We start from the raw sequence: 27,230 nt of genomic DNA, 5'->3' as shown, positions 1-27,230 counted from the left end.
TTTAAAGTGTATATGAATCTACCTGTTTGACTACGTCTTGTCGCTACTGCTTATCCTGTTCTGCCAGTCTTATGTTGCATTTTTACACTTCCTAAGGGTTATTCATGGTTCCTGGTGCATATTAACAGTCAATCAATCAGCCTTTTAAAACATTATTATGTCATAGCTAACCCCTTCTTCTTCTATTTGGCGTAACGTCCTACGCGGACATGCTGGCCTTTACAGGCTTTCAAGACTTAAACCATTACCACGCAGCCGGATAGGCAATCCTTGCTACGGGGGGACTGTCCATTATAGCCTTGAACCTATGAACCCATGATGTTATTGAGTCGTTCGAGTTGACGACTGTACAATGTTCAATACCAAATCGTACACCATAATAAGTCACAATAAGAAAAACAGTAGCTCAAGATAATAACTTTCTTTTGAAGTTCTGAACATATTACTTAGCCTTCACTATTTACTTTACTGTTATTATTATTCGTTTAATTGTCGATGGCCTTTAAAACGAAGGCATAGTTCATAATCTCCCTTCGTCCGTGGTAGCCACGAATTACCGCTTTATACAAACCTGGTCTAACCATATTTTTTGGCACAACATCGTTGGGGAATTCTATGTCAAGCGCTATTATATGTCGTGGCGTGATTGGACACTTTCCTCGCTCTGGTACGTTCCCAATAAGCTTCATGTGCTGCGGATAGGTTGCATGTAAATTATCCAAAAAACTGCATGTACCGGCTGACGGCAGCTTTACCGGTACATGATTGAATTGTTGATTACCGAGCCGGCTGTAGAAAATGTCCAGCTGAAACTTGAATGCGTAAAGACTCATAACAGGTAGGCATACAAACGGATGCTAAATATGCTATTTATAATACCGTACCTGAAAGTCATCGGAAGCTTCCTGATATAAATATACAGTGCCGTTTAGAGTAGTCATGGTACGGTTATATTTTCTCACCCGCAGGTCCATCAACATGATATCTTGTCCAACGGATTGTTCAAACCTGTCGAAAAGCACGTGAATACCGTGCGTTTGTTGGTAGTAGGTGAAATGAACTAAAATCAATACAAGCACGAAACGAGCCATTGTGCAAAAAATGTATTATGCGAGGTAAACAGGTTGATTTTATACAGCCAACCCATCCCTTTCGATCGTATCATTATTTTGTAGCAGCACGATTTCTTGATTATCAACGCAACGTTCGTAAAACATGTTATGGTAGGAAGCTAGCTTACAATCGTGTAAAAGTACATGCACATTAAAACTATTTTTCTTTATCCACCAATTAAAGTAGAATCCGATGAAGCACGATAAACACTTGAACACGATTACGATGAAACAAATACGTACCTTACAGCGGCGGATCTAACGATAGGCGAACTAGGCGGTCGGCTGGGGCCCCACCGATTCAGCAGCCCCGTAGATCGGTAGTCTATAATATGCAGTATGTATAAAATTGGACAGAGTATAGTTCCTAGGGCCTTTGGGATTATCCTAGATTCTAGGGACGTTGAACCCCGAGACTGGGGAAATCATTTGCACCCGCCCCCCTTCCCCCATCACCGAACAGCTTTGCATCTCCGAACATCTGAGTGCCAGAACCCCATACCCCCCCCCCCCCCCTCTGCCCTCCTGCTCACGAGGAGGTATCTGCACGTCTTTCCGCCTAGGGTCTCCGGTACCCTCAATCCGCCACTGTTACCAACCAGATCTGCAGTAGAGAGACCTCGTGAAAAACCGACGCAGCTCTTTTTGCAGCATATTGACTTCCGTGGCACGACTTACTAAATCGTAACGGGGTAAAGTGTGGAGTGTGGAAAGTTAAACGTCCACGGCATGGATTAAAGTCGTTATGTTATGTTAAGTTTGGTTCGCTGTTAAGTGATCTTCATAATGTATATTGTATATTGTATAATAATTAATCGATGGACAAGAGTGCCCTACAAGATGCACGTGGCTGACTCTGTGTGTGTGTGTGTGTGTGTGTGTGTGTGTGTGTGTGTGTGTGTGTGTGTGTGTGTGTGTGTGTGTGTGTGTGTGTGTGTGTGTGTGTGTGTGTGTGTGTGTGTGTGTGTGTGTGTGTGTGTGATATTAATTTTCGATTGCTTTTAAAACAATCATGTAGCTAATAATCTCCCTACGCTCGTAGTAACCCCGAATTAGCGCCTTATATAAACCTGGATTAACTAACCTTTTAGGTACCGCCTCATTGGGGAATTCAGCGTCCAACAACATTATTTCTCGCGGAGTTATCGGACAAATTCCTTGCTCTGGTACGTTTACGAACAGTCTCATATACTCCGGATAGGCTGCATGTAAATTATCCCAAAAACTACACGTGCCAGCTGTTGGCAGTTTGAGCGGCAAGTGATTGTATTGCTGGTTACCGAGGCGGCTGTAAAAAACATCCAGACGAAACTGTGAAGAAAAAAAGAAAATCTAAATTACCAGCCAAACAAAGAAGATGCTTAACATGCTTCTTACAATCCCTTACTTGCCAATCATTGGAAGCTGGTTGATATAAATGTACGGTCCCATTTATAACAGTTGACGTTCGGTTATATTTTCTCACCCGCAGGTCCATCCACATGATGTCTTGTCCAAGTGATTGTTCAAACCTGTCCAACAGTACGTGTATACCGTCCGTTAATTGGTAGTAGTTAAAATGCATAACAATCAACACAAATACGATTCGAACCATTGTACAAAGAGTGTTTTTTCCGCGAGGTAAACAGGTTGATTTTATACCGCCAGCTTATCATTATGCGATCTGTTTAAAGTAACACATTTCCTTGTTTGGCTCCTGAACGTGCCTTAAACATGACAGGAAGCCTTCTGACAATTGAATTTGCATTACACTCCACTATATGAATAACAACTAGAAGTAGTATAACGATGCACTTGCGTGATGCTTAGTAGATTGCCGTGTGGAAATTGTCAGTTGAACAAATGTTCCCGCTTTCTTTCAATGAAGTTGCATCTGACAGTATCAAACAGCTGTAAATCAACAAGACTGATAGAAGAGAACTTTAAGATAGGGCCAGTGAACCGTACCGAGAATTGATTGAGAAAATCTATGCAAAAGAAAAACTAGCGAAGAATAACTATAATACAAGAAGGACGAAATATTAAATTCTTCACACTTTCGTGCCGTCACAGTGCTGATACGACAACTTATGTTAGTAATGTTTCCAGTTTATCTACTTCCAGAGCACGATTTTAGCTTGCAGCTGGCGACGACATCATCAGAAAAACTACTGAGAACATTTCAAATGTTCATCATGGATGATGTCATCAAGACAATTTACTCACCATTACGGTGCGCTCGGAATCCTGACAGTGGCAGGAGTAAATTAAACTTCCCTATGCTTAGTTAATAGTTAACCTCCTTGCCATGAAGGTAACATCGAACCAACCCTTTCCATAAACCAATCTTGAATACTCCTTGAGGTACCAATTCGTTGGGAGTTTCGGTATCAAAGATGTATATTTCGCGTATTTTGATTGGACATTCCCCTCTTTCCGGGAAGTTCACCACAAACTTTGCAATTTCAGCGTAATTGGTGTGGAGATTGGTTATAAAATCGCATATTCCCGCGGTGGGAAGTTTAATTGGCATATGGTTGAACTGCTGATTACCAAGCCGGCTGTAGAAAATGTCCAGTTGAAACTTGCACACGATCATCATGGTAGTAGGAGAGATAATGAAATCAATAGTTAGGATGGGAATGAAGCATCCATTTCTGCTGGTAATACCATACCTTATAGTCATTGATGCCTTCCTGGTATATATGAATGGTACCGTTGATGACGGTTGACGTACGGTTGTACTTTCTCACCCGCAGGTCCATCCACAGGATGTCTTGTCCGAGCGTTTGCTCAAAACTATCGATAGACAATTTTACACCAACTGCATGTTGGCGATAATATGGTAGCGAGCTTTGAAGTACCACAACCAGCACCACGAAACGAAACATAGTTAGAAGAATAACTAGATGCAACCAGCTGGACAGTTAAACGATGATTCTTGAGCGATCATGCCATTTTATAACGATATCGCATGATGCGAAAAAGCTATATGGCACTATATTGTGAAAAGCTCACGCTTAACTCATTTATGATGATTAAAATTCATACATTGTTGCCGAATTAGCTGCTTCATTTTCTTTTCCAGCACTGCCCAAGCATAGCATTTAGTGGCATGCCTATTCGTGATCGCGATTAATCGATCTACTATCAGAAATGGTTTAACAGGAGTTTTAGATTGCATGCCGAATGTAGCTTTAACCAATTATCATGCATGTGCTATCAAAAATACAGATAAATAATAGAAAACCACTTACCTTACTGGTTGGGACTGTTTCTGTTGGATCATTCATTACTTAGTACCTCATTAATTAGGTTCAAAGCCAACCAACGGGAGAGCTTCGACCGAAAGAAACATTTCACCTACCTTGCGATGTAGTTATGCTACGCATATTTCTCAGGTATTTAACGCTTACTATTCCCGAAAATTCACTTTAAGAGATTTAAGAAGAGAAAATTCAAAAAATTGCTAAAAATGACTAAATCAGAAAAATGAATGCGGTTAACTTCTACCTGTTATCCTTCGGTATAGATATAAGTTGTACTGTTTATTACAGTAGTAGTACAATTGTACTTTCTCTCTCGCAGTTCAAAACACAATACATCCTATCCGAGGTTTTGTTCAATGTTTGCTGTAAACAACCTTATAGCAAATGTTGAATGCAAATAATAGGATCGTGATAGTTTACATACCACTACCATCACTACCATACCAAACATATATGGAGAACTAACTACCTATACCAACTTGTTATTGAACGCTTCTTGATCATGCCATTATTTATGGTCATTGTATCATTTTATCTAATTGTACCATAAAATATAAAATTAGTGGTACATGTACTATAAAGTTCGGTTATATGCAGCATAGCATGTTATTGATTTACTTAATCCTTGTTAAAGCTATGTACCTGCGATGACTTTTATTTTATTTTGTTTATTTTTTGCACTCTAACAGCGCCTTTGTGTATTTCAAATGCACTGTCATCGCTTCCAAACTACAGTATTTCTTTCAAATTTTTTGTTTTTGTGTTACAACCCCATTAATCTATATACGCAAAATAGTCAAAAGTAGTTGTAGCTTAAAGATCGTCAGCTTTAATAAGAAAATAGTAGGACATTTTATCCACTCGATTTCTTCGCCCTGTTACCAGTGCCTTCCAAAGTCCTCGTGGCATCACCAACGGTACCGCATCCTCCGGAAACGCGTAGTCAATGAAGTTTATTGACCTGGCCGAAAACGGACATTCACCCTTTGCTGGTATATTCTGTATCCGTGCAATCTGTTTCGCATAGTTAGTATGCAAGTTGTCGATGAAGCTACAGCAACCACACGATGGTAGCTTCATTGGGTAGTGGTTGAACTGCTGGTTTCCTAGTCGACTGTGAAAGAGATCCAGCGAGAACTGCAACGCGAATGGTGTGGTTTAGCGAATCGATAGCACAATCCATCCATCAATCCATCCTCAAATCCTACCTCCGTCGTATCATTGATCGGATGAGGAATGATGATCGATCCGTTCAGCACACTCATCGTACGGTTGTACTTGCGCACACGTAAGTCGAACAGTGTTTCGTCAAATCCGGACAGTTGCTCGAAGTTTTCAAACATTATCCTAACGCCAGCCACAGAAACGATGCACAGTATAAAGGTACACACTTTTAATAAACTGATACAGCCCTTCATATTACACAATATACTGGTGTTGCAATTTATTTAGATCAAATATATAAAACAGTGTAGTGAGTTGGAAACAGCAGGTTTTTCTATAAAAGCGAGCTATTTATACTAACATACAGTGCACTGAATGCACTTTTATAATAATCAGCAGCAAGTTACCTCGATCCTCGATAATAATCACCGATTGTAGGCGAACATGTAAAACTCACGAATCACTACTTTACTTCCGTTAATAATAGATGTGCATGATAAAACACTGAAGCGGTTAGTCCTATAACAAGGTATAATTAATTCTATAACGAGAATGCGCAATAAGCGAGAATGCGCGAAATTTCATTGCGCAATATGCTCCATCGCTTTTGTGTATGCTAGTCTACTAAATAATTCATATTATGCTTTACTCATATCCAATACTAGTAATTTATACTAAGCCCTTTGGTGATTTAGGGCGCAACAGCCAGGGTCAGTATACTTAACATCTGTAGTGAACTTGTCATCACTTAGTGCCGCTCCTGAGACTAGACGGGATGTATTTGCACTTTTATACAAACTCACTTTATTTGCCACTTTTCATGCTATTTCATTAGCTGTTTCATTCTAGCCTTAGTTACAAGTGTGCGGTTTGTGTCTAGGATGTAATGAATTTACTGCAGATTATTATAGCGGATGTTATACTAATAATTGTGTCTTTGCTATTCTAATCTAATTCTAATTTTAATTTGCTAAGTCTAGTAGTGTCGGGTGTCGAACCTATGCTACACATCTAATGAGCTTTTAATCTATGCCTTGGTCCTAAGGGTCGGGTGAGATAGGCAACCCAAGTGCCACAAATCCACTAAACGACCACTAAACGAGTTCTAAACAACCCAAGCTCTCTACCTAAATGGAATATAGAAAGACTTCGTTTAGCAGACGGTGAACGACTGAAGCATTCTAAAAATAGCAAAAAAAAGCGGGTGGCGACCCCCCAACCAGTGGAGCGCTTTCCTCGCTTTGAGAGCTTTCTCCTTCCTTTTGTACTGTTATATGGTATCGCATTGAAGTTATGCACCGCTAGAACTAGAACGGCAATATGATTGTTTGAATATTAAACTCCAATATGAACCATCTATACAGAAGCAAGTGAGATTTGAGTTATGGTCGATGGTGTTGATACCCATGTACCTGACCATACGATCATTCATATAGATTTTTACTCGGAAAGCTAGAAGACTATGCATGTCATAATTAAATGAAGCTTGTCGAAACACACATTCCAAGAAAAAGACAGCAATATAATGATGAGTTATAAACGTCATTTAATGAGCAAACCAGTAAAACTATGGAGCTTTCTTTTTTTTCAACGGATATTTGATTTTCCAGTCGTTTAAGTCGTTGGGCGTTTAAGAAGTTCTACAGATATTTGATTTTAGTCGTTAATCATCAATTTTTATAAGATAGTAAAAGGCCAGCCATTCTACACTGTTCTTGGGTCCGATTATTACCGCCTTCCAAAGTCCGACCGACATAAATAGCGGAACCGCTTCTTCCGAAAAAAAAACTATGTCGATTAGTTTGACAAACCTTGGTTTAGATGGCTCCGACCCGGTAGGCGCCCATCACTATTACTTACTTACTTACTTACTTACTTTCCAAGGTACATCTGAGGCAGTTAGAAGTACAGTACTTGTAAGAGCAGAGAATGAATTGGAAAATATAAGTGAAGGTGACATATTGGTCAGACATGTTCCGATGAGATGTTTTAGTATGAAATTGAGCAAAACTTTTAATCTATCTTTTGTTATATTTTGACTACAACACACATTGTCTGTTACATTATTACTACATTTACTTTTGTGTATTTTTTACATGGTTTGGTGCTCTCGAATATGCTAACCTGACTCGTTAGGATAATGCATGGTGCAGCATAACGGCACATTTTACTACAGCTATAATTAGCTACCCTATAATCTACCTCCTTAGAAGTTGTCAGATTTTATAAGATAGTAGAACATCATTTTTTCAACCCCGTTCATTCGTTGGGTTATAACCACTTTCCAAAGCCCTAGCGGCATTACTAGCGGGACCGCTTCCTCCGGGAATGGAAAGTCAACAATGTCCACGGACCGTGGTGAAAAAGGGCATTCGCCTAATGCCGGAAATTTTTTCAACGGTACAAGGTACTTCCCATAGTTCCGGTGCATGTGATCGATAAATCTACAGGTCCCGCACGAAGGGAACTTCATCGGGTAGTGATTGAATTGCTGATTACCAAGCCGGCTGTAAAAGAGATCCAACGAAAGCTGCAAACCAAAGGGATTATGTAACAATGTTGGTAATTCCGAAAATCACTAATCTTACCTGAGAATTGTTATCCATCCAATGGGGAATGATCATTGATCCATTCAGTACCGTTAACGTACGGTTGAACTTTCGCACCCGTAAATCTATGAGCATATGATCGTGTCCGGAAACTTGAACAACGTTTTCAAATAATATCCTACGGCCATCCACACACACGAAACACAATACCATGAAACATATAAAAGATATAGAAAGAAGTATATTGCTCATGATACTACTATCGCACTCCAGTGTAGGCTCACTGGTTTCGAAGTAGACTGGTACGCGCTTTTTATAGGATATTACAGACCTGTCAATGGTTGCATGCTAACTTATCTTGATTGTCTATATTTGCATAATAATATTTCTATACACACACTCTATGAGCTGCACGAAGTAGATGACATAGCTTACATGGGCTTACAGAATTCATGCCAATCATTACACAACAGGGCCAACGTCAACGACCGGAAAAAGATTACCATCGTTAACTCGGCCACTTGAGTTTACTTATACAACACACCAAACGTGTCCCTTCTTTGAGACTCAGACTAGAATTGTGTAATACCTTATAGTAATACCGCGATGAGGTGAGGAAACTTTTAGGCTATGTTGGTCCATCAGAATTTTAAAGTGTTGTGGGCAGCCATGCCGACCCCTGGACCTGATCCGTGAATGGTTCTAGAACCGATGCACGGTTTGAAACTGTTCCAGAACCGATATTCAGTTTGGATCAGTTCCTGGACCAGTATGGCTCAAGCGTTACATATTAAGCTCAAACGACTTTAAAATTAAATGTCCATAGACAACAAAACGAAAGCTTTACAGCCTCACTGGTTTGCTCAATAGATCGCGTTTTGGAACTCATCATTATATTGGTGTCGTTTTTTTTGCAAGGTGTTTAGACTAATTTCATCTAAAATTGGGCTATATACCGCTACCCGCAAATTTCCGTTTAATATCTTTTAATCGCCTTGTAATCGGTGGCAAATTGAAGGCGATTAGCAGAGCATTTAGCTGTAATTAAATGGCTTTGAAATATTTCCATGAAAAATTTCGTTATGAATTTGAAGTTTAAATTTGCAACTACCAAAATAAAACCTTACAAGTGTCTTCAACACTACACTGCCCAAATAGCCAACTCGAACTCCATAGCTGATTTGGGGCTGTTCGAACAAAAAATCGTTCCGATGTCGTTCTTTGTGGCTGATTAAGAGATGAAACGGAACTTTGCCTAGCTATGGAGCTTTTTAACAAGCACTCGGTACTTTTTGGAACCTTGCGACTATTTGCCCTGATGTGTATGGTTCATGATGGAACTTGAAGGCTTGTTAAGAAAGCGTACCGAACTTGATGGAACTTTATAGCTTTTTAATGCATGGCATCGGTACGAGGTGGCTCTTGTCAAAGTGTCAAAGACTGGTGCCGTCAATCATCTCATTGCTGCTGCACAAGTTAGATAAGTCAATTGAAGAAGGGATTTTGAGTGAAGTGATTGTGATTGTACAGTAAATTGTGGTACATTTCGTGTAATTTATGAAAATTAAGGAATTTGTAAATCCTACACAGATACAGATGCACACAAACAAAACAAATCCCATTGTTTATTTCATCGATGACGCTTGCTTGAAAATAAAACACAAAGAAAAATAATCCCCGGCACCTTGGCATAAGGAAACTGCTTAGGCGCTATTTAGAAGGACCACCTTTGAACTTTGAAGCTGTTTATCTACTGCTAAAGGCGAATTCAAGCAGCGATCTTTAGCATGCCAAAATTAGCTGCTCAAGCAATTTTGGCTATTTGGGATGCAGCGCTTAACGAGCGCTTCCAAGGGACTTTTAGGAACTCGTATATTTTTCGTCATTTTATCACGCTATCTTTATCTACTTTATCACATGCAAACATTTTGAGGCCTTTTCATCAGCCAATAAAGATGATTGAGCAAAATTAGTATTTTTTTTTCCTAAACTATGGGCCTCATCGCGAACGAAAGTCGATAACGGAGTGGATAATTTAGCCGATCGGTTAGCAAAAATCCAATGTTATCCAATTGCGTTTTCTCAATCAGAATCTTCGCTAACCGATCGGTTTGGCAGTGGAGTGGAATGGTGTTTGCCGCCATAGCAACGTGGTTAAAAAGTCGAGCAGTGGGATATGCAGTTGAAAACTTCATATAAAAAAACCATTTCAGTCGGATAGCCATATCTACTGCTCCACCCCAGTTGATATAACAGTGGAAAACTAAATAATATTAAAAACCATGTTTCACAGCTCGCAAAAAAGGATGTTTTATCGCTGTTTGAGTTATCTAAGATGTTTTATCACTCGATTTAGCTAAAATATTATTTTTTAGAAAATATAAATTTACCAGTTTTTTTTAATAAATAATCAAAACACATAAATTTAGGTTTATAACAGGTATCTTGTTTTTATAGTTCAAGCTAAGAAATAAGAAACCAAAAAAAATCCTTTTTTGCTAATCCTTCTCTTTTATCCAACCTTATGTAACCTTATTATGGCCTTATGGCATGTTAGAATCGGTTCCGACACGTAAATGTAACGAGATTGGGAAGACCAGTATTATCACTAGGTACAAGAAATTATAAGCAACTCATATCCGTTGGAGCGGCGAGTTCCGGTCGGAATCGTTTGCGTTGTTTTGCACCTATCGAAGGTGTTGTGCCTACTTGTACATACCTTCCGGACTATCCCCAAAAGCTCAGGGTCGCTTATGGAAGGGTACAGCCCGGGAGTGTTCGGATTGACACACACATCGCTATGTTCCACGCCTCGTGACAAACGTGCCACCCAATCAGTGGCGCGTTTAACGGTAAGCAAAGTAAGCAATTGCGGGGGGCCCCGTCAATGAGGGGCCACGGAATCTTTAGTCCATTATCTATAACAGTTGAATATAACTCTGTATTAGCAAGGAAGGCCCCGTGGGTTATGGACGTTGGGGCCCCGCGCTAGACGAACCCTGAGCCCCCCCCCCCCCCCCCCGGCAGCAACAAAATGTAAGTTGAAATGTTACATAATCAAAGACGGATGCTGAGTACCCCTCCACCCCGTACAGAGGGCCTCAACCATGCTTACTGCTTAGGGCCCCTGACACTGTAAACCCGCTACTGCACCCAATGAATTTTTTTGTTCATCCATTCAAACGAATATGTACACTTGAATAGCTTCTCTTCTGAATCACATACATTACAATTTTAACTTAGTTATTTTATTTTTATCAAATCAGACGCAATCATCATCGTACGTGTGGAAGCACACTCATTGTCGTATCAAGCTCGCCAGTCTTCAGTGGACGGTCCTTGTTCAAGGCATGGAAACGATCGTCCCAGGTGTTGTGCAGGGAGAGGGGGTGGGGGGAGATTTCATCTCTTGGCTTTGAATCAAATACACTTTAATTTTTTTCTTGGGGGAGTGGGGGGTATTGGTCGGAATCCCTCATATATGGGCCCCAGTAGTCTTTGAGTCTCTTCGTCCATGGTGCCTCTATCGTTCATGGAGGTCCACGATGAGACTACTGTACACACCATATATGCTGGACTTTATATCCACGGAGCCTCCTGCGGCCAATCAGTCCGCTTACGGTTAAATCCGCAATTGCGGAGAGGGCGTAGTAGGTTTAAATTTAAGTGGCCAGATGACTTGGAGGCGTCAGTCATTAAGGCCAGGATAATGGACTGGCGAGGGCGAGAGACCGTGAGCGGTTTCGGACACTCCTTATTGCACAGAATAAGTGTACCGCGTTGTTTCAATATATTTTTGCACGAGGGCGTAAAATACGGACGTTCACGGATCCAACGTTCGCGGTGGCTGGAGTTGATGGACGCACATGGTATATGGCACAGGACAAGCGTCAGTGAAGGTGGCAAGCTCAGAAAGGATTCAAACCTCGTCCTCCAGTTCATACGCTTTTGTTTCAACTATACTTGTTCAGCCTACAACCCGTTTTACACTTTACCCGGATTGTTTGAATCGGCCTACAGTCAGTACTGCCTAAGGCCTGGTGTGGATTCTTCACTAGATGGTCCGCAAATAAGCAAAATTTACTATTTTATTCATTCCGCAAAACAACACCTCTAAATGTAAACAAAAGTGTGATTGACAGATAGGCAAAATCAATGGCTACTCGAATCGGAAAGAGTTATCCACCGGTGGAGAAATTATCCACCGGTGGAGAAAATTATCCACCGGTGGAAAATAAATTCCACCGGTGGATTCGAGCAAATTAACCGATCGGATAAATTTTATCGACTTTCGTTCGCGATGAGGCCCTATGTTTGTAAAACCTCGTTCAATTTCGAATCATTTTCACCGTTCGGCAAATGACATCTCATCGTCTAGCCACCGCGTACCGCCACTGTCAAAGCTGTCAAGTCCAGCTGTCAACCGTTTTGGCAGTACGATTTTGACACACGGCAGGTAAAAAAATCGCACCCCCCTCGAGAAACTCTTGCAAAACCAGCGCGATCGAAAAAGTGCACCCCGTACGTGTTCCGCTGTCGGGAATCCGTTTCTCTCCGTTACCGTTGGCTGCTGCTGATCCCGCTGAACAAACGCCCGCCCCGCCCCGACAATGCTGACGAATCTGGCCAAGCTGTCCGCCGTCCGCGGAGTGTCCCAGTCCGTCACCAACGGGCTGAAACCCGCCGTCGTCGGTGCCGCGAAGACCGAAGGCAAGTCTGCGGTTGCTGCGGGTCCGATCCCGGTCGTGTCCGCTGCGGGCCTGCCAAGCAACAACGTGCGGGTGGTGTCTGGCGTCACAGGTTAATATCGCTGCCCGACGGGACGGGCTAAAGGGATCAAGGACTATCGTCCCTGCGAAAACGGGGCGCTGTACATTTTTGTGTTGCATAATTGGTCTACGAAGGACGACGACATGGTGGTTCGGTTTTGACAGTTCCGTGCGGACCCAGGTCATAGAGTGAAAAACAAAAACGGTGCAAAATCTTGCGTTATGTAATGCAATCGCTGCTCAACAGATGGTTCTATTGGCATAAAATTAGCCAAAATTGGATTTAAACGATCGGAATAGGCTTCGGAAGTGTTCTATCCCGTTTGTTGGTCGGAAAAACGTATCAAAAATATGAAATAAGCCAGAATGAAACCATCCAACGCTCACTCGCTGGCGCATGACGGAACGATCAAAACAAACCGCTGAAAAAGCTCCTTCCAAACTGTCAACGTCTACTTAGATCGATGATTTGCTACAATTTCTTTTCATTCTATCCTTTGCCTTCCGAACAGGAGCAACACAGATCCGCTGTGCCCACACCGACATCCGTGTGCCGGACTTCTCGGACTACCGCCGCGACCAGGTCAAGCGCCCGAACGCGAAGAACGACAGTGCCGATGATCGTGCCGCCTTCACGTACCTGCTGGTCGGTGGTAAGTACGGCGCAGTTTCAGTAGCCATATGTTCCCCATGGGTTAACCCTGCAACAACCTTTGCTCCCGTCCGTAGGTGCCGCCGTCTCGACGGCGTACGTCGCCAAGTCGCTGGTGTCGACGTTCGTGTCGTCGATGAGCGCGTCGGCCGACGTGTTGGCCATGTCCAAGATCGAGATCAAGCTGGCCGACATCCCGGAGGGCAAGTCGATGACGTTCAAGTGGCGCGGCAAGCCCCTGTTCATCCGCCACCGTACCTCGGCGGAGATCGAAGCGGAACAGTCCGTGGCCGTCGCTACCCTGCGCGATCCTCAGAATGATGCTGTGAGTAAACGAATCGTAAATCGTAAAGCGCAAACGGATTCTTTCTAACACAATGCCCGCGCTTTCCTCTTTCAGGAGCGCGTCCAGAAGCCGGAATGGCTCGTCGTTATCGGCGTGTGCACGCATCTGGGCTGTGTCCCGATCGCCAACGCCGGTGACTTCGGTGGCTACTACTGTCCGTGCCACGGTTCCCACTACGACGCGTCCGGCCGCATCCGCAAGGGTCCGGCTCCGCTGAACCTGGAGGTGCCGCACTACGAGTTCCCGGAGGATGGTCTCCTTATTGTCGGTTAGAGACTTTTGGTACCCCCCTCCCCGTTCCGTTCCACCGTACAACGGTACACCAACAATCCCGCGCTCAGCTAAAGTAGTGAAGAATGTATCAATCGCAGCAAGCCGCACGCTGAATGATTATCATCTTTTGTTCGGCTAAACCAATTTCGACGATGCCTCCTCCTCCACCTCCGGATTGTGTCACTATGCGCGTGTGTAAGTATTTGCATATTCAATCCGACTATCCGACCAATCGAACATAAAAAAAAACCCAGATTGGCGGGAGGCAACCCCCAACCAACAGCAGGAGGCAACAGCAAAGCAACCAAAACCCGAACCTACCGCTAACTAGTAGAACAATTACAGCACCAGACTGGGTAATAAATTGATTGGTAAAACGTTACTATAGTTACGAACCTTTTTTTATTATTATTATTGTTACGTAGATTGACAAGATCCAACGACGAGAGAACGAAAGACTTAACCAATTTTGTATTGTTGCTTAATAACTTTCAGCATAAGCTTACTTTCAGTGTTTAATTTCCTACAGCTTCAGCCTAGCCTTCATCCGCAATAGCGAGATGTCCGAGATCTCCCTGGGCCGCATCGCACAGCAGCGGCACCAGCACGCGCTTGTACAGATCGTCCTGCTCGCCGTGCGTGACACGCAAAATTTTGGCCGCCTGCTGTAGCTGCTTGAGCGCCTCGGTAAACTGGCACTGGTAGAGCTGCAGCTTGCCCACCTTCAGATAGGTCAGCCCTAGCAACGGATGGTAGGGGCTGTAGTACTGCCGGAAGCCGTCGAGCAACCGCAACCCGTACCCGGTCGCTTCCGTCCACTTTTCCAAATTGAGCGCACTTTCCATCGCATTGTCGAGCGTTTTGATGTGATGGACGTTGTAGCGGTGTAGCACGTTCGCTTGCTTTTCTAAGCACAGCCGACTCACGTCCAGATCTGTCGCTTGTTTAAAGAAAAAGAACAAAAATCCGGAAAGAAAATATTTAAATTCACAAAACCATTCGTTTCTCCGTGACGTCACCTCTCCTGCTTGCTCTCTTATCACTTACATGCAACGCTTTTCATCTGCGCTAGATGGTCCCGGGTGAAGCTGCTAATTTCGGCGAACGCTTCCCGGTCGGAATGTGTTACGGCCGTACCACAGGCAGGGCATTGGTTCAGTTGTTCCGAATCGCTAAAATCGAGCGGTTCGTGGCAGGTCGTGTTAGGACAGGCGGCAGCATTCATGCGCTTCTGTTCCTGCTCATCCCGGCACCGTTCACAGGCACAGTGGAAGTAGTACCGTTCGGCCAGCTGTTCCTGCCTCACCTCGGCCGTATCGATCAGATCGATGTAGGAGATGAAAAGCTTGCCAAAGTCCAGCTCCTGCTCGGGGTAGTCCTCCAGCAGGCGCATCCGGAGCGTTTCACCGTCGAACGAAACGACCACGTTCGGCCGGCAGCTGTGATCGATGATGGACGCACCGATGTACATGCCCGTCCCGATCGTGCTCATCTCGGCGTCCAGTATGTTGAACGTATTGATGCACATCTGCAATCCGAAAGGGAGTTTAAAATGAATGAATGTTACACCGTTGTTTTAGCGAAAAAAGCGATTAAAATTTGCACACCTTTCCATAGATTCTGAGCAATTCCGCTTTGGTCGGTCGGGATGCTTCATCCAGCAGCCGCTGCAGTACCACGTACAGTGTACCGAAGTGTTCCATCCGTTTGGAGTCGGCTCGAATGTTTTCCTCGTCTGCAGCCGGAAACAATGTACAGAAGGAGAAACAATGTACGATTAGTTGTGGGGGGCGGGAAGAAACAATATCCAAAAACCAAAAACAAAACACGTCATGCACAACGAAAGTGCAATTCCCCTACCCTTCTTTCCGGGTGTTGGTGCCAACGACCAAATCTTGTATTTTACAAAGTGTGAGGTAGTTAATATGGGTGAAACGAAGATGGAAATTTAAGATCGAAATGATCAATAGCTCTAAATGGACAGAACACTGAAAACAAACAGCTTTTAATCATCACACATATCATTTTCCTACCCACACGACGATACGGTTAGCTTACGGAACGTATCATCAGGCGAACATGAAGAAGAATGTGTATAACAGTTACTAGAAAAGAGAATGGAAATTAACTCACATAGTACGAATAACCTTCAACTTTCCTTCAACCGTGTTATACAATTTTTACGCCTCAACATTGATCGAGTTAGATACGAAACAACTCACACACTCCACGGAAAAGCTACCTGCAGTTTAAGATTGATCGTTTGAAGCGCGATCGCAACGATATATGAAATGAGAGACCCCGCTGTATGAAACTATAAATGCGACAAGGGCCACGGAAAGGAAAGCAGATAAAATGAAAGTAAAAAAGGGCGGCTATCGCGACTACCAGGAAGACATCAAAAGGAAAGACTTACGTGGCATAAGATCGCAGAATTTGCGGTACTGCTTCGAGGTGTAGTAGCCCTTGTGCGTGTCGCCTCCCTTCAGCAAGCGGCGCACGATCCGCGCAATCATCAGTGCCGCCGACGGTACGACCAGCCCGGGCGGTAACGCTTTCAGCTTTTCGCATTCCTCCTTATGATCGGACCATGCCTCCTTTTGGCAGGACCGACCACAGTACCGCACGTACAGACAGTTGGAACACTTCATCACCTTCGTCCTGCAAGAAATGAAAAGCGATTGCAAGGCGTTCAATAATGGGTTGTTGTAAAAACGGCACACAGTAAACGGGGAGGGCGCAACATACTCCTTAAAGCAACGGTCACATCTTGTATCGCGGTAGCGCGGATCGAGCACACAGGCGAACGGTTTCTCCTGCAGTATGACGTCCCCACGGCGATGTATCGTTTTTCTCATCCCGCCCATACGCAGTCAGCAACGCAACTGAACACAGAATAAAACGTTGACTCTCGGTCTGCAGCTGAAGCGCAGCCACAACAGACAGCAGACTTCTCGAGACTTCCGCCACACGCAACGGCCAACCTTTACGATGTTCTAATTATCACCTCGCGGGCCGGTTAGTGCTGCTGGTGGCGGTGCTGTTGGTGGTGGTTTAATTTTAAAAATAACGTTCAACCCAACCCTACGGTGACCGGTGGTTGTTATTGTGAAACTGCTGGAACAACATCGGCAAGCGAGTGGGAAGAATGGGAGAGTTTGCCGACGGGGAGGAGATCGTCGCTTTCTTTTCTGCTGGCGTTTTCTCTATGCTTCTCCGCACTGGCAGTGGTGGTGGTTTTGTGAGATCTTGTGAGTCTGCTTTGTTTCTCTCGCCAGACAGACAGCAAAATGCAGAAATATACCCCACTTAGCGGGTGAGAATGGTGCTTATTTTTAGCCGGGCCAACGCTTTTTATAGACGGGATGCACGCGTAACGCCGCTCCGTCGCTTCTGGGCGGCACTTCCTTATTCAAACGCAAAATGGATTTACCGTTGGAGTATTTGAATTTGCCGATCACGTTGTAAAAAAACAACATCTAATGATTTTACGCTAATTTCATTTCTGTTTCTTATCAAATTTTGGACAATTGTTGGTAGAATTTGTTCCTGGTAAACCGTGTGCATTTGTTTATTTTCATGAACTGTCATTTCACAATAACAAAATGTTTTACGTTTACAACGTACAGTTCAATGCTAGTGTAAAGAAAAAACGACAGTTTTAGTGTTTTAATATTATTAGCTAGTGTAATTTACCATTTTTTGGTATGTCATGTCTCAAAACTTGTGGAGAAGATAATTTCAACCACTTTTTTCAAAAAATTCTCTTGTCCAACCTTGACATTGCCCGAACGTGTGGCTCTATAAACCTTGCGCTTCTAATGGCGCGCTTTTCACCGTTCCTTGCGGGATTGTTTTGGTGTTTGCGGCTCTTCGAAAAGTATTAATTTATCGATTCAAACCAACCATGGATCATCCGCTCGACCATCTGTTTAGTGATAATGTGGCACTGGAAGGTGAAAACGACGGGGAAATACTGTCCGACGATGAACTCCCGGACGGCGATGCGGACGGCTCGGGCGACGAGGCCACGGATGCCGCCCCAGCCAAGCCCGTCGCGGTGGAGGTGAAGAAAAAAACGGTCCGCAACCCGCGCAACATGCTGAACGAGGCGAAGCTGTGCGGTCCGCGCGGGATAATCGCGCTGAAGGACCACTTCAAGCACTTCAAATTCCACGGCAAGGGTCACGAAGCGTCCGATCTGAACCGGCTGATGCGCAACTACGAGCACTGGGCGCATCGGCTGTATCCGAAGTTTCACTTTGACGATTGTATGGCCAAGATCGAAAAGCTCGGCCACAAAAAGCAGGTCCAGATGTACATGAACAAGTACCGCACGGGTATGCTGCAGGCGGAACTGGAAGCAATGGCGCAGGCCGCCGCAAACAGTGCCGACGAAGAGGAGCCGGACGTTAGTCAGCTGAATCGGCCGCTCGATCCGCTGGACAGTATGCTGGAGGAACAGATTGCCCGGTCGCGGGGCCGTACGTCCGTTGCCAACACGTCCGGCATTGGGAATCTCTCGATGGACAACACGTTCGATGCGGTACGGCAGACCGACAACGGCGCGGTGCACGCGAATGCTCTCAAGGACACCCATCAGCAACAAACGGTCAAATCACCACCGGTGGCTGATGAAATCCGTGCGAAAATTGAAGCAAACCGGCTGAAAGCACTAGAACTAAGGAAGGCCCGTCTGTTGGCCCTCTCACAGCAGAGCAGCCCGGGTGGAGCGGAAAACGTGGAAAACGACTCGTGTGGTGGATTGCCGCCATCGTGAGAGGCGCGAAGAGGCAATAGGAAATTAGAGTAAATAAACTACACCTTTAGCTTTTGAATACATTCATCAGTATATTCAACAGTTACTTTCCATATGCTCTATTATAGTAACACACCTCGCCTCGCCATTCCATCGGGGCGAGAGAAATCCGCTTTAAAATTACATTAGTACATAGAAAATATGCTTATCGAGTAGAGATAAAAATACGTCCTTATACATACACTCCCGAAACGCGTCCCGGCCAATGTGAGGAAGCGCGCACACACACACACGACAGGCATCGCGCCGAATCTACTCTGCCGCGGCCTTCGCTTCACTTTCCGCCGTCGGTTTTGTTGCCTCCTTCCCGGTGGCATCCTTCTTGACCGGTGGTTCACCACCGTCACCGTCCTCCTGCTGCTCGGCGTTCCTGTCCCGCTTGCGCTTATTGTTTCCACCGGAGTGATGGTTGCGGTTGTTGTTGCCCCGGTTTCCTCTACCCTTGTTCTTCGCATTCACCTTGCGCTTGGCCTGCTCCTCGGCAATCTTCTTCAGGTATTCGGTTTCCTTCTCGTCCACCAGCAGTTCGGCCGTTACCTCTGCATCATCAATTTTTAACTGTAATAAGGTAAAAAAGATACCCAAATTTGCTTGTTATTGACATGACTCACACACACGCACTTGTAAGAAATGTACCTTTTTGTCCGTTAGCTTCTCGAGTAGCTGCTTGCCCGCGTCCTGCTTGTTAAAGCGCACGTACCCGCTCGCATCACCCTTCTGGTAGTCGATGTACGCAAACTCGAGCGTTTCGTCGAGCGCACGGATCGCTTCCTTGATCGATTCGCGGGTCGTCTCCTTGCCCAGCCCCTCCATGAACACGCAGGCCCCGGTCGGCAGCTGCGCGAGCAGCGCATTGTTGCCCTCCTCCTTCTTGCGCTTGCGCTCCTCGATCTTTTCCGCCCGCTCCTTAATTTCCACCTTCTTCGCCTCGTAGTAATCGTTCTGCATCTTGCAAATCAGCTCCTTGCCCTTGTACTTGAGCGGCCCCTGGGCCAGAAACTTCTCGCACTGCTCCTTCTCCGCGAACGTCACGAACACGCTGCCCTTAAACAGATACTTCTTCGTCGGCTTGTCGTGGTACTTGCGCATCACGATGTTGGTCACTTTGGTGAAGGGTTCGAAAAACTCGACCAGCTCGCTCATGGTGGTGCCGTTCTGCGGTGCGAACCCCTTCACGTACACGGTGCGGGCGTAGATCTCCTGCCGCCGCTCCTCGTTCATCTCCGGCAGGGGGCGTTCCGGATGGCGGCGCAACTTTTCCCGATCTTCGCTCACCTCGACCAGCCCTTCGTCCGATTTGGCGATTGCGTCCACAATCACCTTCTTGTCTTCGCTGAGCGACTTGAGCCGCTTGAACGTGAGCAGCACATCGAGCGGCACCCATCCTTCGTCCTTCGCGATCTGGTCCTTCATGAACTTATCCTTCGCCAGGTTGGCATCGCCGAAGTAGTACTCCAGCTGGCGGATGATTGCCGCCTCGGTGGTGCTTACGGTGGCCGTGGCGTTTTCCTCGTTGCCCTCCGGCTTCGTCTCCTCCACGGCGGGCGCTTGTACGTCAGTTTCGGTCATCGTGCTGTGCCGGGTGGGGAAACGGAGAACATTTGTTAGGTTAGAATATGGTTGCGCGCGGGCAGGAGGAACACACAACAGGCCGGAATGGACGGACTATTCTCATGGAGAGGACCTTTTAACGGATGCACGATTCTTAAAAATATTAAGGATAGTAAATAATTACCTGATGTTAAAAAGATGCGTTCGCTGCGGAATTTAACACGTGCGCGCTGGAGAAGTGGCAACAAGAAAATGCTTGTTTGGTGTGTTTGTGAGCGTTCAGAACACGTTGAAGAATGACGTTTCGCTTCTGAAGGATAACCAAGATGGCTACACATGCGATGGGAACGACATTTATTTTAAATGTTGTTGAGCTTTTAATTTTTATTTTTTGTTTATTGTATTTTTTTTTCAGATATTTGACAGTTTTTATTTTTGTTTTAAGTTATTACTCTAGGTAAATTTGATTTTATAAAAAGAAATTCAAAATAAAATCCTCTATATACCTCGAGCTATAAAGCTGTCAGTTTGTTTATCTTTCGCCTGTCAAACAACCCAAAACACACGTGCAAAGGCTGAGCCGTACGTTGTGCTGCACAGTGAAATTAATCTCATCTTTTTTCCCTTAAAATAGTAGTTTAACTTCGTAAAATAGTACCTTCACGATGGGTGATGGTGATTTCAGCTCGGTGACGCTTTCGAGCGCAAAAGCTCGCCAGAAGAAACTTTGCACGATGCGACTAAACGACCCGGTGAAGAAACCGTACTACAAAGGTAAGCCCTTACGGTATCCGACGAGTTACGATACAATGCTAACCGGTCCCCCCCTAATCTCTAGATACCGACAGTTTCGGCGCCCGTATGCTCAGCAAGCTCGGCTGGACGGAGGGCAAGGGGCTGGGGCGGGATGAGAACGGAATCACCATTCCCATCTCGAACCGGGTGAAGCTGGACACGGAAGGGGTTGGTTTCGTCGGCGGTAGGGACGACATGTGGACGCAGCATGAGGCAGGCTTTACCGAACTGCTCCGGCGCTTGAACGGTGATGAGAGTGAACCGGCCGAAGGTGCCGGTGACGCCGTGATCGACCCCAAAAGCCAGGTGCAATCGCTCGAGGAGCGGTCGAAGCAATCGCGCGCCCGTGTGCACTACACCCGGTTCACGCGGGGCAAAGATTTGAGCAGAGTGAACGAGAAGGATTTGGCCAACATTTTTGGCAAACGTTCGCTGACCGAGAGCAGCAGGCCGAGGGAAGAGGAGGAGCAGCCGGCTTCGAGCGGGGGTGAGAGTGCCGAGGAGGATCGGCCTGTTTTAGGTTTGTCAACGATTAAGGCGAGCATGTCGATGCAGGATTATTTCAAGGAGAAAATGAAACAGAGAGCTGCCGCGGGCAATGGAGTAGCACCGGTGGAGGCAACGGTTAAGACGAACGGACAGGGCGGTGAGGAGGAAATGGTCACCGAAGAGACGCATGAGAAGATTAAAAAGAAGAAGAGTAAGAAAAAAGCGAAGGAAAACGAACAAACGGTGGAACCGATGGAGGAAGCTGTAGCCGTTGAAGAAGCACCAGCAACTAAAAAATCCAAAAGGAAAAGAGAGCAATTGGAGGAGAACGAGCAAGAAGTTTTGGTGAATGGAGATTCGGTTGAACCGGAAAGCGAACCATCGGAACCGGTGAAAAAGAAGAAAAAGGCAAAGAAGCACAATTCAGAGCAGGAACCCACTGTCGAGTCGGCCTGTGAGGTCAGGGAAGAGATGGCACAGATGGTAGATGAAACAGTTGCTGCCGAGGAGCCGGTAAAAAAGAAGAAAAAATCTAAAAAACAAACCTTTGAACCGGAGCTCAAAGTAGAACCATTCAGTGAGGTGACAGAAGAAGAAAAGGTAGTTGCGACTGTGGAAAACACTGCCACTGTCGATGAGCCGGTGAAAAAGAAGAAAAAATCCAAGAAGACTACCTCTGATCCGGAACCACCAGTCGTTGAGTCAACCGATGAGGTGGCAGAAGCAGAATTAGAGCCACCCACAGACACCACTGCCACTGTCCAAGAACCGATGAAAAAGAAGAAAAAATCCAAAACCCCCAAATCAGAATCCTCTACAGAAGAAGGCGAGGTGGAAACCCCCACACCGGAACCAAACACTGTCGAAGCTGGTCAAGAACCGGCCAACACCACCGAAACGGATGCTTCCACATCCGCAAAGAAGAAGAAAAAGAAGAAAGGCAACCGAGCGGCCAGTCCAGCAGACGGAGAAGCAGCCAACAACGAACCAGCATCATCGCCAGCCGTGAACGGCGGTACCACGGAGCCAGCATCAAACGGTAAGGAAAGCGTCGGTCCGATGGATGAAATAACGCTGCAGGTGGCCGCAGCCAACGCACTGTCGGCCGAGTACGCGGGCAAGTCGGAGGAAACGACCTGCAAAGTGAAGGTCGAAGTGCTGAAGTACCTGGACGAGGCGCGTTTCGCTGGCTCTAATTTTGGCGATATTATCGGTTACAGATTAACGGAGGACGTGAAGCTCGTCAAGAACGCTGCATCGAAGGAGGGTGGCGACGGTGGTCCATCGAGGAAGTTTACCCCACGGCGGAGGTAGTAGCGAATGGAACAGTTAAAGCGGAAACGCATTGGTTCGGTTAGCCCGCTAACAGTGTGTTAATAATACCGCTCCGCCAACCTTGTTGCAGTATGTCCAAAATATGGAACATATGCGGCATGATTTGTGGAATAGGGAACCAATAAATATTTAATTTTTACGAAAGCATTTGAACGATTCTCCTTATTTGTATCACAGTTCCCAGTTTTCAGATCAGGTATTCAGTTGTATTCTCTTGTCGCTTGGTAGGGGTTTTCCCCGTTTACGTTTGACTTGTTTGTTCTACCCTGAGTTTACCGTTTAACAGACTTTTTATTAATAAATAAGCATTTAAAGATTAAATCAGATTCATGCCCAACATTTTTTTTCTAACTTACTTTTTCAGTAAATTTGCATCTATTATGCAACCAAACCCTTTTATGCGATAAGAAATTCTGTTAAAAAAAATGGAATGGCTCTTTTTATCAGCAATCATAAAACAATAAAGCTTTATTTGCGATGGATGCCATTCTAACCCCTCTTGTTCGATTTTCCGGTTGTGATTTACACCTGATAGTTTAATTCAATCATCCAAAACAGAAGTCTTACCTTCTAAAAGCAGACACAATTGAATACGATTATGAAAATTCGCTACATTTTAGAATAAAAAACATCTCACAGAACGAAATTCCGTTGATTGGCAAAAGATTCAAATTTTACTCAGCCACCTGTCAAAATAACCCTCTACACACCTTGTGCGACTGGTCTAATGACAGATAACCCCCTTTTTCTGGTCGCCCTGCCAGCTGTCACAACAAAAGCCGCTATTTTCCGTTGTTTACCGGTGGCGCTGCACTCGTCAGAACATGTTTGTGTCGCTTACCTCACCGGTCGGCATCATTTTCAGCGCGACGATGGCCAAACTTGGTTTTTAGTCGGTTTTGTTAGTTTAAAATGCACTGCAGTAGGTGAAAGTGAAACCCAGAATTGGCTTGTCCTGTGCATTGTTTAGTGAACCATTTCGGTGCCGTTTTTTTGTGGTTGTGTTTGGTGGTGCAAAGGAGGAGGAAATCAAAGGTAGCAAAGCGCATACCCAGCGATGATCACGATTGACCGACGCCTGGCGGCGGGTGTGCTGTTGCTAGTCGGCCTGCTACCATTCCTCTGCCTTGGCAAGGAAGCGGAAACGCAGAAAGATTGTAAGTGGCAGTGAAGGAGTCATGTTACATGTTGGTTTTCAATTTTATAAAATCCTTCTCTTCTTTCTTCCCATAGTAATGTTCCTCGAACCGGGACGCCTCGTATCGTACACGTACGATGAGTGGAGCATCACCCGGCCCGGGCTGATCGTTTACTGCTACCCGGGGCAGCAGGAAAGCTTGCTGAACGCGTTCTGCACCGTCTCGATACGGATGCACTGCGATCATGACAACTACAACCAGTACCTCGGTAGCTCACCGGCCGAGGTGAAAAAGCACTACAAGGCGGAACAGAGCCTGTTCAGCTTCAATGTGTTTGCGTCCCGCAAGCGCCGGCAGGTGGAGCTGGAACCGTTCAACCAGAGCTGTCTCGGCGTCGTTTCATCCGGCAAGTACGACATCGAGGTGCTGCTGAACCGGTTCGATCTGTGGCGCGTTGGGCTGCTCGTGCTGGGCGTGCTGCTGTTCTTTATCGCCCTGCCCATGAGCCAAAACCCACTGTTCTACTACACCGGCGGTATTCTTATTGGATTAACCTCGTTCGCCCTTGCGCTGGTGTACATGTTCAGCAAGATGATGCCGTATCGGCCCCTTATGCTCGGCGTAATGGTCGGCGGTTGGACGCTCGGTTTCTACGGCATGCAGATGATGTACGAAAATTTGCGCCTAATTTTTGTGCTGTACCAGCACTACGTGTTTTGGTATTTGGCGATCGTTGGTTCGATCAGTTTCTTCGTGTGCTATCGGCTTGGCCCACCGAAGGATCGCCGTAGCAAGCGCGTCATCCAGTGGACGCTGCAGCTGATTGCGCTGACAATGGTGTTTTTTAGTAGCTACCAGCGCCAGCTTTCGACCGGCTTTGTGCTGATCGTGATTGGGGCGTACTATCACGCGACACCGTTGAACGCGCTGCGCTGGGTACGGAACCGGTTCCGCAGCCGGTATCCGGGCAAGCGACGGTTGCTGACGGTGGAAGAGTTCGAGGAGCAGGGTCGGATCGAGACGGACCGTGCGCTGAAGGATCTGCGCGAGTACTGCCGCAGCCCGGAGTGCAAGCAGTGGACGACGATGATGAGGTTGAGGGATCCGGTACGGTTCGCGTCGTTCGTCGAGGGATCGCCGCACGTGATGGAGGAGGAGTGCTTCGAGTACGATACGGTACACTCGAGCATCAGCAACGACGACTCGGACGAGGTGGTGGAATTGACCGAAGGCGAAGAGGACTGATCGGGAGGGGGTTGGCGTTGTAATAGTTTGCCTGTTTAGGTTTTTTTTTATCTCGAACAAATAGAGATACACCTCATCACTCAAAGCAAAGCGGAAAATTCATTCGGGGAACATTGAAAAAAGGCGAGATATTCATAGGACGTAAACACTTTCGGCTTACATTTTAACTTTACCAATCGTTTCTGATATCGGCAGCACCAATATTGTCAAATGCTTTACTTCGATGCTAAGGTGCTAAGGTAATCATTATTGTAGATACATCAGCAGCTGCCCCGAAAATTATGTGTTGAAGTGTTCATACTGATAGTGAAACTTATCCAGGCGTGTGTGGTGATAAATCTAATTAATGTTTGTGTTGTAACCGGCCATACTAAATGCCTCTAGTTGAGACAATAAGACTTGATCGTAGCGGAGATGATGGTAGATTCGGTAAAAAAAAGGTTAAAAGTAACTACTTGTGCCAGCAGCTTTTGTGCCGCGAAGGGCCTGCCGCGGTGTCGTGTGACCATAAAATATGTAAATAAACGTAAGAAGTTCATAAAAGTTGGTGTTTGGTTTGTTTTACTCAACAGTCAACATATTTTATATGCCTTACTTGTTTATCGCAGTGAACTACAAATTTGAAAGAAAATGCTTATGGGAAGGTAGTTAGGGACGGACACAAAAAACAATGTGTAAAAAAATATAAATACGACCACTTTGAAAATGGGCAAACCTTAACTTACAATCATTGTTTTATCAAAAAAATGGTTAAACTTTTAAATGTATATGAATTTTTGTCAAAAATTAAAAGCATTGTTTTTAATGTGTAGGTTTTAAATGTTCAGGTAAGACACACCTGATATGGGAAAGATGGACATCATCAAGGTCGGTCTCGTGGTACAGATGGCAACTTATACGACTTAACAACATGCCCGTAATGGGTTCAAGTCCTGAATGGACCTTGTCCCCATACGGTGGTAGGACTTTTCACTATCCTGCTATGTGGGGTAATCCAAAAAGTCACTGAAAGCCAACCCCACAAGTGGGGAGTACAGGCCGACCGACAACAGTTGTTGAGCCAAAAGAAGAAGAAGGAGTTCCGCCCGGAGTCGTCCGGAGTCGACCGGAGTTGTTCGGAGTCGTTCGGAAACGTTCGGAGTTGTTTGAAGTCGGGGAGTGGTCCGGTGTCGGAGTCATTCGGAGTCGTCCAGAGTCATTCGGAGTCGTCCAGAGTCCATCGGAGTCGTCCAAAGTCCATCGGAGTCGTCCAGAGTCCATCGGAGTCGTCCAGAGTCCATCGGAGTCGACCGGAGATGGAGTCTGTCGGTGTCAACAGGAGCCGGTTCGGTGCAATGTGCTTGTGATCAGGCATTTCATTGCGTTGTGTTTTAAATACAATTAATACGTTCAATCATTTATTTCAAAGGATTCGTGCAGAAAATTTTGATATTTCTGGCTTTTTAAGTTTTTTAAATTTCTTAGCAAAAAGGCAATTTATACTGAAATTGAAGACAATTGTATTGATTTAACATTTTGATCTGTCAAATTTAGAAAACCGCGCATCTTCGAATCCGCGTAACTTGGGAATAGACTGTACAGGATTTGTTTCAAAGGCTGACTCCGATCCCAACCGATACCGGACGGCTGCCGACGACTCCGAACGACTACGAATGACTCGGAATGACTCCGAAAGACTACGGAAGACTCGAACTCCGAACGACTCCGAACGACTCGGGATGAGTCCGAACCATTCTGGCCGACT

At 45.4% G+C, this 27,230-nt stretch overlaps 6 protein-coding genes across 12 annotated transcripts; 4 read left to right on the top strand and 2 right to left on the bottom strand.

The window, feature by feature from the left end:
• The first annotated feature begins 12,510 nt into the window (after positions 1 to 12,510).
• Positions 12,511 to 14,495, top strand: LOC120956796 (cytochrome b-c1 complex subunit Rieske, mitochondrial). 2 transcript variants are annotated; one of them, XM_040378533.2, is made up of 4 exons: positions 12,511 to 12,783; positions 13,355 to 13,495; positions 13,572 to 13,819; positions 13,895 to 14,495. In XM_040378533.2, the coding sequence occupies exons 1-4, from the start codon at positions 12,684 to 12,686 to the stop codon at positions 14,111 to 14,113; spliced, it is 708 nt and encodes a 235-aa protein (XP_040234467.1). In that variant the 5' UTR covers positions 12,511 to 12,683; the 3' UTR covers positions 14,114 to 14,495. The 2 variants fall into 2 exon arrangements, with proteins under 2 accessions (XP_040234467.1, XP_040234466.1); XM_040378532.2 differs by having other exon boundaries at positions 12,513 to 12,873.
• A 1-nt stretch (position 14,496) lies between these two features.
• On the bottom strand, positions 14,497 to 17,673 carry LOC120956794 (histone-lysine N-methyltransferase SMYD3). Of its 5 annotated transcripts, none has more exons than XM_040378530.2 (6): positions 17,065 to 17,673; positions 16,862 to 16,998; positions 16,530 to 16,774; positions 15,721 to 15,848; positions 15,161 to 15,641; positions 14,497 to 15,053 (listed from the first exon to the last, which is right to left on the bottom strand). In XM_040378530.2, the coding sequence occupies exons 2-6, from the start codon at positions 16,978 to 16,980 to the stop codon at positions 14,650 to 14,652; spliced, it is 1,377 nt and encodes a 458-aa protein (XP_040234464.2). In that variant the 5' UTR covers positions 16,981 to 16,998; positions 17,065 to 17,673; the 3' UTR covers positions 14,497 to 14,649. The 5 variants fall into 5 exon arrangements, with proteins under 5 accessions (XP_040234464.2, XP_049464390.1, XP_049464391.1 ...); XM_049608433.1 differs by having other exon boundaries at positions 17,098 to 17,673; XM_049608434.1 differs by having other exon boundaries at positions 17,121 to 17,673.
• A 232-nt stretch (positions 17,674 to 17,905) lies between these two features.
• LOC120957615 (protein TIPIN homolog) lies at positions 17,906 to 18,959 on the top strand. The gene has a single exon (XM_040379904.2). It carries the CDS (start codon positions 18,021 to 18,023, stop codon positions 18,891 to 18,893), a length of 873 nt encoding a protein of 290 aa, XP_040235838.2. The 5' UTR covers positions 17,906 to 18,020; the 3' UTR covers positions 18,894 to 18,959.
• Positions 18,939 to 20,791, bottom strand: LOC120957614 (la protein homolog). Its single transcript, XM_040379903.2, has 3 exons — positions 20,668 to 20,791; positions 19,569 to 20,505; positions 18,939 to 19,490 (listed from the first exon to the last, which is right to left on the bottom strand). The coding sequence occupies exons 2-3, from the start codon at positions 20,499 to 20,501 to the stop codon at positions 19,185 to 19,187; spliced, it is 1,239 nt and encodes a 412-aa protein (XP_040235837.2). The 5' UTR covers positions 20,502 to 20,505; positions 20,668 to 20,791; the 3' UTR covers positions 18,939 to 19,184.
• A 253-nt stretch (positions 20,792 to 21,044) lies between these two features.
• On the top strand, positions 21,045 to 23,249 carry LOC120958526 (PIN2/TERF1-interacting telomerase inhibitor 1-like). Of its 2 annotated transcripts, XM_040381397.2 has the most exons (3): positions 21,045 to 21,257; positions 21,322 to 22,806; positions 22,988 to 23,249. In XM_040381397.2, exons 1-3 carry the CDS (start codon positions 21,149 to 21,151, stop codon positions 22,990 to 22,992), a joined length of 1,599 nt encoding a protein of 532 aa, XP_040237331.2. In that variant the 5' UTR covers positions 21,045 to 21,148; the 3' UTR covers positions 22,993 to 23,249. The 2 variants fall into 2 exon arrangements, with proteins under 2 accessions (XP_040237331.2, XP_040237330.2); XM_040381396.2 differs by having other exon boundaries at positions 21,322 to 23,249.
• Positions 23,250 to 23,890: 641 nt separating this feature from the next.
• Positions 23,891 to 26,032, top strand: LOC120958975 (nuclear envelope integral membrane protein 1). Its single transcript, XM_040382071.2, has 2 exons — positions 23,891 to 24,259; positions 24,336 to 26,032. Exons 1-2 carry the CDS (start codon positions 24,160 to 24,162, stop codon positions 25,484 to 25,486), a joined length of 1,251 nt encoding a protein of 416 aa, XP_040238005.2. The 5' UTR covers positions 23,891 to 24,159; the 3' UTR covers positions 25,487 to 26,032.
• Positions 26,033 to 27,230: the final 1,198 nt, after the last annotated feature.

Source organism: Anopheles coluzzii, chromosome 3 (assembly GCF_943734685.1).
Source record: "Anopheles coluzzii chromosome 3, AcolN3, whole genome shotgun sequence".
In the NCBI taxonomy this organism is placed as follows: Eukaryota; Metazoa; Arthropoda; class Insecta; order Diptera; family Culicidae; genus Anopheles; species Anopheles coluzzii.
Note: the sequence above shows the minus strand (reverse complement) of the source record. Positions and strands in the feature narration are given on the sequence as shown.

What these genes read in the sequence shown, in the direction of transcription:
- LOC120956796 (XM_040378532.2), top strand. Translation starts at nt 12,684, where the DNA reads ATGCTGACGAATCTGGCCAAGCTGTCCGCCGTCCGCGGAGTGTCCCAG. An exon ending in GGTGGTGTCTGGCGTCACAG is followed by an intron (nt 12,874 to 13,354) that starts GTTAATATCGCT and finishes CCTTCCGAACAG; the next exon opens with GAGCAACACAGATCCGCTGT. An exon ending in GCGATCCTCAGAATGATGCT is followed by an intron (nt 13,820 to 13,894) that starts GTGAGTAAACGA and finishes TTCCTCTTTCAG; the next exon opens with GAGCGCGTCCAGAAGCCGGA.
- LOC120958975 (XM_040382071.2), top strand. Translation starts at nt 24,160, where the DNA reads ATGATCACGATTGACCGACGCCTGGCGGCGGGTGTGCTGTTGCTAGTC. An exon ending in AGCGGAAACGCAGAAAGATT is followed by an intron (nt 24,260 to 24,335) that starts GTAAGTGGCAGT and finishes TTCTTCCCATAG; the next exon opens with TAATGTTCCTCGAACCGGGA.
- LOC120956794 (XM_040378529.2), bottom strand. Translation starts at nt 16,980, where the DNA reads ATGGGCGGGATGAGAAAAACGATACATCGCCGTGGGGACGTCATACTG. An exon ending in ATTCTGCGATCTTATGCCAC is followed by an intron (nt 15,849 to 16,529) that starts GTAAGTCTTTCC and finishes TTCCGGCTGCAG; the next exon opens with ACGAGGAAAACATTCGAGCC. An exon ending in TGCTCAGAATCTATGGAAAG is followed by an intron (nt 15,642 to 15,720) that starts GTGTGCAAATTT and finishes TTCGGATTGCAG; the next exon opens with ATGTGCATCAATACGTTCAA.
- LOC120958526 (XM_040381396.2), top strand. Translation starts at nt 21,149, where the DNA reads ATGGGTGATGGTGATTTCAGCTCGGTGACGCTTTCGAGCGCAAAAGCT. An exon ending in GAAGAAACCGTACTACAAAG is followed by an intron (nt 21,258 to 21,321) that starts GTAAGCCCTTAC and finishes CCTAATCTCTAG; the next exon opens with ATACCGACAGTTTCGGCGCC.
- LOC120957615 (XM_040379904.2), top strand. Translation starts at nt 18,021, where the DNA reads ATGGATCATCCGCTCGACCATCTGTTTAGTGATAATGTGGCACTGGAA.
- LOC120957614 (XM_040379903.2), bottom strand. Translation starts at nt 20,501, where the DNA reads ATGACCGAAACTGACGTACAAGCGCCCGCCGTGGAGGAGACGAAGCCG. An exon ending in AGAAGCTAACGGACAAAAAG is followed by an intron (nt 19,491 to 19,568) that starts GTACATTTCTTA and finishes ACCTTATTACAG; the next exon opens with TTAAAAATTGATGATGCAGA.